The sequence below is a fragment of the Suncus etruscus genome, chromosome 4, assembly GCF_024139225.1.
Source record: "Suncus etruscus isolate mSunEtr1 chromosome 4, mSunEtr1.pri.cur, whole genome shotgun sequence".
NCBI lineage: Eukaryota > Metazoa > Chordata > Mammalia > Eulipotyphla > Soricidae > Suncus > Suncus etruscus.
The window spans coordinates 22,088,501-22,102,976 of record NC_064851.1 but is presented as its reverse complement, the minus strand read 5'-3'; the positions used below and the strand labels follow the sequence as shown (position 1 = coordinate 22,102,976).

The window sequence follows — 14,476 nt, the reverse complement described above, 5'->3', positions numbered from 1 at the left end:
TCAGGGATTACTTCTGGCTCTAGGCTCAGAAATTTCTCCTGGTAGATAGATGGGATGCCGGGATTCAAACCACCATCTGTCTTGGGTCAGGCCCTACCGCTGTGCTATCTCTCCAGCCCCTCCAAACATGTTGATCTAAGAGAGAGACTGATTTTTTTAGAGCTAGATTTATCTAAAGAAAATCTAGTTTTCCAGGTGGGGCATCCCAGGGAAAATGTGGCAACATCCAAAGACATTTTGGTTGTCAAGACTCATGTTAATGCCTCTGGCACCTGGTGGGTAAGGGTATTGCAAACACCAGCAGTTCCCAAGGCAGCCTGCAGAAAGGGTCCTTAGGCCCCAGAATTCCCAATGTCAAGGCTGAGACACTCTACTAGAAAATACACAAGGGTTTAAAGAATTTTAAAAACCACGGTGCTCTGCTCCTCTTCCTTCATTGCCAGTCACTTGTCTTCAGCCTTGATGCTGCTAAATGCGAAGTGGCAGCCCCATGGGGTATGTGCAGACCTTCTGTAGGCTCTGAATCCTTCAAAGAGTGAGTTGGCACTTGTGGAAAAGTCCCACTCAAATGCCAAAACCAGGAAGATTTGAGGTAGAAGAAAGGGAGGGATGCAGTCTCACTTTGTCTTAAAGAACAATCTTTTCCGGAGGAAATTAAAACAGCCAGGAATCTGTTTGTAAATCCCTTTCCCCGAAACAGCATCCGCGACCTGTGGAAACACAACCAGGGAGTCAGTAAGTTCCCTTGACCACTAGAAGATTTCTAGAGTGGGGCTGGCCACAAGAGATCAACAAGACCAGGATGGTTCCAAAACAGGAAAAGCTCAGAGTCCTGGCACTGCTCGAACTGCAGACCCCCCTTAAAGGGAAGCATAAACAAACCAGCATATCAACTTCAGGCTTAGAAAAATTCAAAATATCTGGGGCTGGAGCTTTATTTGCATGAAAATAACCCATGTTTGATCCTTCTCATCCCATATGGTCCCCAGAGCCCTGCCATGAATGATTCCTGAGTGCACAGCCAGGAGTAAGCTCTGAGTACCCCCAGATGTGGCCCAAAATTAGAAGAAAAAATATTTTTTTCTTGGTTTTGAGGACATACCTGGCAGTGCCAAAGGGTTACTTCTAGCTCTGTGCTCAGGGGTCCTGGCAGTGTTTGGAAGATCATATGAGATGCCGAGGATCTAACCCAGGTCAGCCATGTGAAAGGCAAATGCCCTATCCACAGTGCTATCACTCCAGCCCAAACAATTTTTAAAAAAATCAGAATTTCCAAATTCCCAAATTCCCAAGCTTTGTGTTTGAAAAGGTTCACTTCTAGAGAGCTGAGAGACTCCAGGATGCTGCTTAGTTCTGAAGGGGACCCTGAACCCCACAATGCAGGACCCCAGGGGCATGGCCTGTAGCACCCTCTGGAGGTGAGCTATGTGTGGCCATTCACTTCCTCTTTTTTTTATCTTTTTTTTTTAAATAATATTTTATTTAAACACCTTGGTTACAAACATGATTGTGGTTGGGTTTCAGTCATATAAGAGGAAACCCCCCATCACCAGTGCAACATTCCCACCACTGTAACTCCACCCTGGATTTAGGTGTAGCTACCTGAGACCCACCCATTTCTGGGAGGTGTCTTGGGAACCAGATATTATGTGTGACCTTACCTGCAAGACCCCGCCCATTCCTGGGAGGGGTCTTGGAAAAGGTAGATAAGCCTTTGAGCCAGGGGATTAGGTTTTCTGCCCTGCTGGGCTCTTTGGCATTTTGGTCTTTGACTGGCATGGAAGTTAAAGGAAGATGGCTGAAAGGAATTAAGATGCAGGGTAGCTAAGAATGGCTGGAAGGAGTTAAGATGCAGGGCTAGATAAGAATGGCTGAATGCTTAAAAGGTTATGATGTAGGCCACACACATGTGGTGGATAGGGCATGAATAAAGTTGATGCTTCCTGATGCCTGCCTGTGAGTGAGTTCAATACCCGTCGCTTTCCTGAACCCCAGACCCGCGGTTGATGGGGGATAAAGCCACGTGGCCGGGGCCTAAGGACAAAGGCCTCCATCCTTCACCATCCAGCTCCATCCAGCTCCATTATTAATTATTAGATTCTACACACCACCAATGTCCCAACTATCCCTCCTCCCCAACCTGCCCCCACCTGTACTCTAGACAGGCTTTCTATTTCCCTCATACATTCTCATTCTTAGAATAGTTCGCAATGTAGTTATTTCTCTAACTAAACTCATCACTCTTTGTGGTAAGGTTCATGAAGTGGGCTGTAACTTCAGCCCTCCTCTTTTGCCTCTGAAAATTATTGCAAGAATATCTTTCATTTTTCTTGAAAGACATTCTTGCAGTAATAATTTTCAGACACAAAAGAGAAAAGAGCTGGAAGTTACAGCTCACCTCAGGAAGCTCACCACAAAGAGTGATGAGTTTAGTTAGAGAAATAACTACATTTTGAACTGTCCTAATAATGAGAATGTATGAGGGAAATGGAAAGCCTGTCTAGAGTACAGGTGGGGGTCGGTTGGGGAGGAGGGAGATTTGGGACATGGGAACGTTGCACTGGTGATGGGTGGTGTTCTTTACATGACTGAAACCCAAACATAATCATGTATGTAATCAAGGTGTTTAAATAAAATATATAAAAAAATAAAATAAAATAAAAAAAGAATATCTTTCATTTTTCTTAAAACCCATAGATGAGTGAGACCATTCTGTGTCTTTCTCTCTCTCTCTCTCTCTCTCTCTCTCTCTCTCTCTCTCTCTCTCTCTCTCTCTCTCTGACTTATTTCACTCAGCATAATAGATTCCATGTACATCCATGTATAGGAAAATTTCATGACTTCATCTCTCCTGACGGCTGCATAATATTCCATTGTGTATATGTACCACAGTTTCATCTGTTGAAGGGCATCTTGGTTGTTTCCAGAGTCTTGCTATGGTAAATAGTGCTGCAATAAATATAGGTGTAAGGAAGGGATTTTTGTATTGTATTTTTGTATTCCTAGGGTATATTCCTAGGAATGGTATAGCTGGACTGCTCTTCCCTCTGCACGATAGAACAGAGGCAGAACTCCCTAGGAATGAGTGAGGCTGTGCCCACAGCCCTTTCCATGCACCAAGTATCTGAGCAACATGGGAGGGGCCTGTGTGGGGCCCCTGGAGGAAGCTTCAGCTTTAAGCAGTATCAGCATTGCAGTCAGGGAAGATGGGGCTCTCCCAGGATTTCCTTCTAGTCCTCTCGCCAGGCCCCACTGAAAAGAGAATTTGCTAACAGGATTCCTAGTTCTGAAGGGTCAAAAATAGAAGACAAGTGGCAGGAGAAATAGCACAGGGTTAAGGCATACAGCCTTGCATACAACCATCTCTGGTTCAATCCCTGATACCTTTATGGTTCCCTGAACCCTTCCAGGAGTAAACCCTGAGTACTGTTACATATGGCCTACCCATTCCCACTCAAAAAATAAGAATCAAAGACTACGCCGGGGAGAGTAGGGGGTATGCAGTGTCAGATCCCACAAACTGTCTGGGGTACCATCTTCTGGCTTTAAAGCTGCAGCACCCTGGTGTTTATTTGGGTATGGGAACCTCAGGGAATAGAAAGGCAGTGCAGCCCTCTGAGTCTGGGGCCAGTGATCAGCGACAGTCACCTATCTTCAGTGAATCCAAAGCACCAGCTGTCATAGGAAGTGGAGACACAAACAAAAGTCAGCCCCTCATGCCTCTCTCTGGTGTGGGCTTCGGATGTTGCTTACTAGCACTCCAGCCTGTAGAGGACACATTGGGACACAATGGGCTCTGCTCACCCTCAGCAGGAGTGTCTGCAGATCTTCCAAGGATGCCCACTGCTCAAAGACGCTGTCCAGGGTCTCAACGTACCATGAGCCGCGCCTGGTGTCCCTCCAAGAGACGAATCCTGAAGAAGGAGAGAGAGTGAACTAGGCTGAGCAGCCATATACTCACCCCAGACGATGGCCCAATAGATAGCTCACATCTCTAAGAGGAAGCAGTCGCTGCCCTGTCTGCTTTTACTTTACCCAGCTTATCTCCATCTCCCAAGAGTGTTTTTCCCACCAGAAATCTGAGGCCCAGACATGTGACTGGCTCAAGAGAGGAAACGTGGGGCATGAGGAGATGTTTCCAAAGGGAGTAGGCAAAGCATGCAGAAGCCTATGATTCCATTCTTGGCACCACATACACCCACTACCACTGGATGTGCCCCCCCAAAAAAGGAAAAGAAAATGAACACTGATCACATCTGCTATATGCCATGCCAGGACTTTGCCCAGGGGTGTGCCTGGCACTTAGTAACCCACCTTATGACCCTTAAAATAACTTCACTCTTTTTGTTTGTTTGTTTGTTTTGTTTGTAGGTCTGACTTTATACTTAGAAATCATTTCTGGCAATGCTTGGGAGACCAGATGGGATGCTGGGGAGCGAACCTGGGTTGGCCCCATACAATACAAGAGCCCTACCCACTGTACTATCTCACCACCACCCATAACTTAGCTTTTTAAAAATAATTTATTTTTTAATTTTTGGGGTTTTTTTTTTGGCCACACCCAGTGATGCTCAAGGGTTACTCTTGGTTATGCACTCAGAAATCACCCCTTGCTTGGGGGTGGCATATGAGACGCCGGGGGTTCGAACTGTGGTCCATCCTAGGCTAGCATGCATAAGGCAAATGCCTTATGGCCTGCGCCACCACTCCAGCCCCTAATTTTTATTAATATAGTTATTTAAGCACATAATTTCTCATTTTTTTTTTTTTTTTGGTTTTTGGGCCACACCCAGTAACGCTCAGGGGTTACTCCTGGCTATGTGCTCAGAAGTTGCTCCTGGCTTGGGGGACCATATGGGACACCGGGGGATCGAACCGCGGTCCGTCCAAGGCTAGCGCAGGCAAGGCAGGCACCTTACCTTTAGCGCCACCACCCGGCCCCCCATAATTTCTCATTTTAAAGAGAAGAATAAGGGGCTGGAGCAATAGTTACACATTAGGGCGTTTGCCTTGCACACGGCTGACTCAGGACGGACCTGGGTTTGATCCCCAGCATCCCATATGGTCCCCCAAGCCAGGAGCGATTTCTGAGCACATAGCCAGGAGTAACCCCTGAGCATCACTGAGTGAGGCCCAAAAACCCAAAAACAAACAAATAAAGAGAAGAATAAGGCAGAGTAAGGCAGGGCAGGGGGGAAAGCAAGGGAAGCGTGCACAGCCATGAGCTCATGACAGCCTGCAGTTCTATATCCTTGGTGCTTTGTACTTGTGAGGTTCAGAGAGGTGGATAGTTTGCCCAGAGTCACACAGGAAGAGGGAGACAGAAGCCAGATTCCTACCAAGTACTTTCGCTCATGACACTGCTGCTGGAGTGACTGAGAGGAGGAATTCCTCCAAGTCCAGGTGAATACCTGGAAAGGTAGAGTAGGACACAAATATGTCGCTGGGTGTGGGCAAACTGGACACTGCATCTGGCTGGTCTAAGGCCCTTGTATCATCCTGGAATGGGGCAGCATCGGTCTGGGGGTGATCACCAGATACCCTGTCTTCAGGAGATGTGGAGTCCACATGAAATCCATAGTCTTTCTGCTCTGCAGGAAAAAGAAACAAACACCCAGGTCACTGAGACCCACAGACCAAAACCCCTGCTCCTGGCTTCTCAGGGCTCCCACGCTAAGACCAGCTGACTCCCTGGGGAGCCAGGGTCCCATATTGAGCAAACAGGAGCAGCAAATAGAAACCAAAGCTTCTTTAATTTGGGGGTGGGGCCATAATGAATTGGACTACACCCATAGGTGCTCCTGGATCTGCACTCAGGAATCATTTCTGGCAGTCTCAGAGGACCATATGGGAGGGATGTCAGGGATTGAACTCAGATAGGCTGCATGCAAGTCAAGCACCCTATCCACTATACTATATCTCCTTATTATTATATATAATTATTACAATTATATGTAACAATCACGTAATTACTATATTATATGTGACATTAAAGTGTATGTAAAATATTATATAATATATTGTATACATTATGTATAATGAAGCCCCCAAAGCTTCATTATTTTTCCTATGACAAAAATTTTATATATTCACGGCAGACCTTTAGAAAAGATCCAGAAAGGTCTGGAGTGATAGCATGAAGGTAGCATGAAGATAGGGCATCTGCCTTGCAGGCAGAAGGACGATGATTCGAATCCCGGCATCCCATATGGTCCCTCGAGCCTGCCAGGAGCGATTTATGAGTGTAGAGCAAGGAGTAATCCCTGATTGCTGCCAGATGTGACCCAAAAAAAAAAAAAAAAAGATCCACATCTCCAAGAATTCAAACAGATTCAAATAAAACTGTGCGCACACATGTTCAAAGAAGCATTAGTGGGGCTGGAGAGATAGCATGGAAGTAAGACATTTGCCTTTCATGCAGAAGGTCATTTGTTTGAACCCCGGCATCCCATATGGTCCCCCGAGCCTGCCAGTAGTGTTTTATGACATGGAGCCAGGAGTAACCCCTGAGCACTGCCGAGTGTGACCCAAAAAACAAACAAAAAACAAAAAGAAGCATTAGTCCCAAAAGGCAAATTCCCAAAAAGTAAAAGACAGATGTAGCTGAGTGTCCAGCCGGTGACAAAGAAACAGAATGTCGTATCTAACAGAATATTATCCAGCAATGAAATACCATGGCATAATAATGCAGAGATACCTTGAAAACAAAGTCAGTGAAATAAGCCAGACACAAGGACAAGGCCATGCCTTACACACACACAAGATCACCAGAAGAAACCCTGAGCATCAATAGGTGTGGTTCAAAAACAAAAAATAAATGTCTGTGATCCTATCTGTAAACCCTCACACCAGCCCTTTATGTTCTCCAGTGTGGCCAACATAACAGGTCACAACTTCCCTGGCAGGTCATGCCATGTAAGTCACCTCTTCTCAGCCTTTTTCCCATCACAAATGGCCCCTTCTGAGCCTATTTCCTTTCTTTTCCCACCTTCCTACCAGCTGCCCCCTAATCTCATGTCATACCCTTTCATATTAACTTGATTTTCACCCTTAGCAAGTCCTGGGGTTTGATACCAGGCCATATAGCACCCCTATAAAAGGCTTTTTGAGAAAAGCTTCATTTCCACTACCTAGAGAAAAAGATTCTTCTGGCTTTGATGGAGAAAAAGGGCCTTTTGGGAGATGGTCTAGGGAGAAGGTGACATAACAGGAAACTGTGGTTACCCATTCCATGTAAACAAATGGCAGAAAGTGTGTGTGTGTGTGTGTGTGTGTGTGTGTATGTGTGTGTGTGTAATGTGTGTCTCTGTGTGTGTAAAACAGAAACTGAAGTCTAAAAGGAAGCACACAATATTAACAGTGACTATCTCTGGGCCTCCAGGGTGGCTCAGAGGGCTGAAATCCAGACTTTGTATACAGCAGCCCAGGTTTGATTTCAGAGCACCATATTCGGAGCCTTCCCAAGTCCCTGGTGAGGTTCCCCCGAAGTAAAGAACAGTAGGGATGACCAGAGAGCTTTTCCTTTCTGCCTTTCCATACCTCTGAAGTCTCCTCCTTTGTTTTTAGTGAATATGACCTACTTTTGGAGCTCCTAGGTTTATCTAGCAATATTATGAATACTGGCTGGTTTGTGTTTGGTTCTCTGCTAAAGCACATTTACAGTATCTTCCCTTTCCCATATTAAATATCAGCATGGTTCAAAACAAAACAAAACAATGCCCAGCCACATGTGCAACGCCCCCAGAGACAAGCAGCTCACAGGTGGCTGACTGCATTTCCCTCTAGTCCTTTCTGTTGTTACAGTTTTAGGCCATACCTGGAAGTGCTCAGGGCTTACTCCTGGCCCTGTGCTAAGAGATCACTGCAAGCAAGAGCCAGGACTGTATGGGGTTCTGAAGATTGAACCTAGGTCATCTGCATGAAGAGAAGATAATACCTGCTGTATTGTTGCTCTGGTCCATCCTTCTAGTATTTTAGCCATTTGTCTTACATGGCTATAAGTGAATCCAGCTACTCAAGTATGACCCCCTAATTCAACATCATGAGTCTTTCCTCAAGTTATTAGATAACCTGCTTTTGTTTGTTTGTTTTTGGGCCACACTCGCAGTGCTCAGGAGTTACTCCTGGCTCTGTGCTCAGAAATCACTCCTGGCAGGCTCAGGGGAGCATATTGGATGCCGGGTATCAAAACCAGGTTGGCTGCATGCAAGGCAAATGCCCTGTCCACTGTGCTATTGCTCTGGCCCCATCCTGCTTCTTTTTTTGATGTGGGAACCTCAGAAGCAGTTCTCAGATATTCTAGGGCCACTATCAGAGATAGCCAACAAAACAAACCAGCTGGTTCAAAGCCAGGGTCCTGTGACACTTAGTTTTTTGTTGGCTTTTATTTATAGTTTTGGGGCCACACCCAGCAATTTTCAGGGCTACTTCTGGTGTAAGATGACACCCAGCTATAATCCCAAAACAAAGGCATTCTCCCATCTTCATCTTTCCCATAATCTCTTTTTTGATATGTAAAAGCTCACCTAGATTATTCGACCTTCCCCACTGGTTGGATGGGTATTAGCTTAATAAAGAAAGAGGCAGTTCTAGCTTTTGGCTCAGGCAAAGACCACGAAGCAAAAAGCCACGGACGCCATGATTATCCTTTCCTGACTAGCTTCGTTTATTAATCCTTCGCCACTACCCTACTTCTTCAGACCCGTCCACCTGTGGTTAGAAATACAGTGTGGGATTCCTGATCCTGAATAGGGATATAGGACCCAGGGACCTGAAGACCCCAATGATGGTGAGCTACTGGAACCTCTGATGGATAATCATCATGATGGCCTCCTTGAACTGGACTGAGTGTGCAGTGTCCATCACTGGAACATTGGTGCACATGGCCCCTGTTCTGAGTGGCTTTATGTTGCTCTAGTCTGGTCGCTTAGCTGCCCTACCATCCCTGATAGCAGAGGTCCTTCAGGTGGGACAGAAGCAGGCAGTGAAGGGGAGAGAGCTGAAGACTCTGAGCAGTTTCCCAAGGCCGAAGACCACCACTTCCAAAGAAGCTTTGTGCAAGGACCTAGACCCCTCAACCAGCATCAGTTTATTGAGGTCACTGATGTGGTAGAAGCCAAAAAGAAAGTCCCATCTGAGGAGGACCAACAGCAGGGAAATGAGTGGGTTCCCCACCCAGATAGATTCCAGTCCAGGAACCAAAGGCCTTTCTGTCCCAGATAACCTTAGCAATCTAATACAGTAAAAGATGAAGGAGCCAAGCCCAGCTGAAGAAGCCCAACTGCTTTCAGAACCTTTTGCAACTTTCTTCTAGATTAATCTCTCAATCCAATTTGCATCAGTCATTATATTGCTGGGTAAACTATGTTCTAGGACTGGAGTGATAGCACTTGCATACTGCCGACACAGGACATATCCAGGTTCAATCCCCAGTATCCATACGGTCCCTCAAGCCTGCCAGGAGTGATTTCTGAGCAAAGAGCCTGAGTAACCCCTGAGTGCAGCCAGGTGTGGCCCAAAAACAAATAAAGAAATAAAAATAAAACTGTGTGTTCTGGGGCCGGAGAGGTGGCGCTAGAGGTAAGGTGTCTGCCTTGCAAGTGCTAGTCAAGGAAGGACCGAGGTTAGATCCCCCGGCATCCCATATGGTCCCCCCAAGCCAGAGGCAATTTCTGAGTGCTTATCAAGGAGTAACCCCTGAGCATCAAATGGGTGTGGCCCGAAAAAAAACAAAAAACAACTGTGTGTTCTATTTAAACTATCTTCTACCTGTATAGATCTTAATGCTATTCTTTTGTTCTATGTCAGACTGCAAACAGATAATTTTGTATCCAACTTTAATGGTTTAATATTAGTTTGCACAGTTCTGGGTAAATGCATAATGCATTTTGGATTTTAATAATTCTCATCTATCCTAGTGTTTCCCAATTGCTCTGATGTTTGATTGCATATATTATGCAGTAACTTATTCTCAAATGTCTGCAAAAATGTTCTAATGTCTTTGTTCACAGAGTTGATGAAAAAGGAATTTGGATACATAGATCCTTTTTACAGTGCTCATTGTAAGACTTATTTTAAAAGACTGTATATATCTGCAGAAATGCTCTTGTGATTTTATTTAGGGAAGTTTATGGATTAGGAACATAAATGTTCTAAACTCGTATTACAGTGTTCAGTGTAAGAATGTTAAAAAATTTTCAAATTAAGTATATCTGCAGAAAAGGTCTAATGTTTATGTTCAGAGAAGTCTGTGAAAAAATTGTGATATGTATAGGACAAGTATTGAAAAAAGCTGATTGTTTTGAGAATATTATGCACAATCTGACCTTTAACACTTTTATAGCCAACTTTTACTGTGTCTACTGCAAAATAACAACCACTATTATAATTTCTGAGCTGGCATTCCCAACTCTGGTGAAGAACAGTAGATCAAAACTTTTATAGCTTTTCTCTTTTTATGTTGTTTTGTTTTAAACAGAAAGGGTAAATTGTAAGATAGCATCCAGATATTAACCCAAAACAAAGGCGTTCCCTCATCTTCCCCTTTCCCAGAAATCTCTCCTATAATATGTAAAAGCCCACCTGGGTGACTCGATCTTCCCCCTCTTGGTGTATGGGTATTGGTTTAGTAAAGAATAATAAAGAGTACTGGCTTTTGGCTCTGGTAGACACCTTGAGGAAGAAGCAAATGACCTCAATGACTCTCCTATTTAGCTTGGTTTATTAATCCTTCCCTACTATCCTGCTTCTTCAACTCATCTTCCTGGGGGTAGAAATGCACAGGCGGTATGATTACACAACTCAGGGATTTTATTTTACAAGGGAATCATATGTGAGGCCTGCAAGATGCTTAGCTTCTTTCCTTTCTCTTTATTTGGCTTAACTCTATCACCTGCATTTCTTCGGGGGAACTCAAATTCTTTTGGGGAGTCAAAGGAGTCAAGTCATCAATAATGAGATCTATGAAGATAATAACACTTCCTGGCCCTTGAAGTTGCTAAGAGGAGCAGCGAGCCTTCTGCAAAAATGGCTGTTAGGGAAATAATTTTGTAAGTCAGTGCCTCTCACCGATATAGAAAATTAATGACCATGGGCCACCAAGGATAATGAAGACTCTATATAAGAGATATCTGAGATATCCTATATCCATCCTATTACATGGAAAAAGCTGATTGTATCTATAGGTTGATACACACAGCAAGTAGGTGAAACTGAGAAGGCACAGTCTAGTACTACAGTCCAGCACACTAGCCAGTCATAAATGGGGTCCACTCCTTTAAATAAGTCCCTAATCGTGATTGGCTGGCTGAGTCTATAAACACCCCCCTGGGTAAGACTGGGTGTGGTGGAGAGTTGGTTGGTAGTTTGAAGCTAAAGGAACAAGAAAACTGAACTATTTCTTTTTTTTTTTTTTTTTTTTTTTGGTTTTTGGTTTTTGGGCCACACCTGGCATTGCTCAGGAGTTACTCCTGGCTGTCTGCTCAGAAATTGCTCCTGGCAGGCACGGGGGGGGGGGGGGGGGGGGGGACCATATGGGACACCGGGATTCGAACCAACCACCTTTGGTCCTGGATCAGCTGCTTGCAAGGCAAACGCCACTGTGCTATCTCTCCGGGCCCGGAAAACTGAACTATTTCTACCCTGGCTATGACTTTTCTCCCTGACTTAGATAGACCTTTACCTGCTTTTGGCTGTACCCTTTCACTCTACCTGGCCCTCAATCTGACCTTACTCTGATCCCAAACCCATCTCTTCCTCTTTATCTCTCTCCTGACCTAAGGCTTTGTCATAGCCCCCCCCACCCCCCCGGGCTCCTCCAATAAATAAGGCTGAGATATTTGTCAGAGTCTTGCCTGCTAGGCCCCATGGACATAAGCAGTGTGGGCCCATCTCCAGTGCTCTGACAGCACAGAAGGTGACAGCTCATTTGGGGAAACTAGGTTTACTCTGTAGGGTCAGAGACAGGACAGGTCTGTGACATCCCCAAACCTACTGATCACTCAGTCAATGCTCAGCAATGAAGTGACTGGTCTGAATTCTCACAGCTGATGTGTGAGGCCAGCCAGCATCCCCAAACCTCCCCACATTACTGTTGGGGTTCCAGGTTAGGAAAGGAGGAATCTTAGACCTAGGAGCTCTGGGTTGTTTTTTGGGACCCGACTTCAATCATCCTGAGATATAGATGTGGGGATCTGTCCCAGGAGTCCAGGAATGTCATTAGGGAGAAGGGGACCTGAGAAGTGAGTGTGGTGACACTGTCAGGTGGGCCTGACTGACCAAGCAGGAGAGAGGGGATACTGCAGTGAGCAAACTGAACTTTCAAACCTAGGCCTGCATCATCCCCTCCTAAGGAAAGGGTAGCTAATATCTCTGACTTTTCTTCTTTGTTTTTTAGTTATTTTTAAATGTAACAGCAGTTAATTTATTGCAGAGGATGTGGGGTTCTCCCAAGCAGAGTTGAGGGGAATAAACTCCAGGCCTCTCTCTGCATGCCAGGTATGTGCTTCTGCCTTTGAGTCATCTCTCCAGCTTCACGCGAATTTTGAAATACCAAAACAAGAGCCATACAAATCAAGGGCAGATAGCAGCAGATGCCTGAGATCAGATCTGTCATTTGCAGTCTGTTCTCAGCTGATGTGGCGTCCCCAGGTGGCAACAGTACCAAATACAAGATCAAGCCGCCTGCTGGAGGGCAAACCAGGAAGAGAGCTCCAACGGTCTTCATCAGGCCATTCCAGCTTTAAATCTGGCTGCTCCCTCAAGTTATTTGGCTTTTTCTGTCCTTTTCTCTCTTCCCCTCCCTCCTTCCCTTTTCCTCTCTCTCACTCCCTTCCTTTCTTTCCTTTCTTTTCATCTGATTCTGTGCCAGGAGTTGGCTCTTCCTTCCTTCTTTCCTTCCTTCCTTCCTTCCTTCTTTCCTTCCTTCCTTCCTTCCTTCCTTCCTTCCTTCCTTCCTTCCTTCCTTCCTTTCCTTCCTTCCTTCCTTCCTTCCTTTCCTTCCTTCCTTCCTTCCTTCCTCTTCCCTTCTTTCTTTCTTCCTTTCTTTATTTCTTTTCTTTCCTTCTTCCCTTCTTTCTTTCTTTTTTCATTCATTAATCAACCTTTCCTCATATATTTTTCTGTGGTTCTCTTTCAAAGTCAAATAACTAGAATTCACATAAAACACAACCATAATTGTGAAATTTGTGCCCAGCTGGACACCTGGCCTGGCATTGGGAGAACTGACCAGGAGATACAAGAAGAAAGAGTGAAAGCAAGAGGAACTTTGAACCCTGACTCTGTACAAGGGAGAAGAGTTGTGTACGGAAGACTGCCTGGAGACAATGGCAGTTGTGACCAGAAGAGATGGTGACGAAGAGCTGGCCAGAAGTCCAGGCAGAGCAAAGGACAGGGAGAGGCTGCCACAAATTATCATCTGTGACATTTGGTTAAGTGGAAAAGTGCTGGGGTAGGTGCATGGAGTGAGTGCTCTTGCGATTCCACTGAGTCATGAGTGTAAGACTTTCTTTGCTGTTTAGAATGGACAGAGCGTAGACAGAGGGGCAGAAGACCCTAACTGACCATTGCTGGGTATGGCCCAAAAACAAACAAAAATTATTTTTAGATTCTAGAGCATAAAGACCCTGTCTGTTCTATACTCCCAACACCAAACTCAAAGCTTAGCGTTCAGTCAGCACTTACTGGATGGATCATGTAACCAGAGAAAACTCGTCCTCCTAGGCATGGAAGAGTTTGGGACAGAAGAACATATATAGGAGCCAGAGAGATAGCATGAAGGTAGGGCATTTGCCTTGCATGCAGAAGAGTGGTGGTTCAAATCTTGGCATCCCATATGGTCTCCCGAGCCTTCCAGGAGCGATTTCTAAGCGTAGAGCCAGGAGTAACCCCTGAACGCTGCTAGGTATGACCCAAAAACCAAAACAAAAAACAAAAACAATAAAAAGTATATAGAGGCCTGAAAGATGGTACAAAAGATAGGCATTTGCCCTTTCATACTGCTGGCCGAGGTTTGATTCCTGGCATCCCATATAGATCCTCCAAACACTGCCAGGGATAAGAGCCTGTAGTAACCCCTAAGCACCTCTCCAGGTATTGCCCAAGAACAAACAAACAAAAAAAGAATATATGCTGATAACATGCCATAGGTACCCATGTGTGCTATTGCATGTGCAGGCAAAAAAACCTTGTAATCTAGGGGCTAAAGAGATAGCACAGCAGTAGGTATTTGCCTTGCACACACCTGATCCAGGACAGATGGTGGTTTGAATTCCAGCATCCCATATGGTCCCTGAGCCTGCCAGGAGTGACTTCTGAGCACAGAGCCAGGAGTAACCCCATAGCACTGCCAGATGTGACCCAAAAACAAAAAATAAAAACCAACTTTGGGGCCAGAGTGATGGTGCAAGTGGTAGGGCATTTGCCTTGCACACAGCTAACCTAGGATGGAACACGATTCGATCCCCCAGCATCCCATATG

General features: G+C 45.2%; 1 protein-coding gene across 1 annotated transcript in view; it reads right to left on the bottom strand.

The window, feature by feature from the left end:
• Positions 1-254: 254 nt before the first annotated feature.
• Positions 255-14,476, bottom strand: part of CASP9 (caspase 9) — a 28,994-nt gene continuing 14,772 nt past the window's right edge. The window contains exons 7-9 of the mRNA XM_049772053.1: positions 5,412-5,591; positions 3,805-3,914; positions 255-710 (exon numbers count right to left, since the gene is read on the bottom strand). Coding sequence (XP_049628010.1) covers positions 618-710; positions 3,805-3,914; positions 5,412-5,591 — 383 coding nt within the window. The 3' untranslated portion in view covers positions 255-617. The remainder of the gene's footprint in view (positions 711-3,804; positions 3,915-5,411; positions 5,592-14,476) is intronic.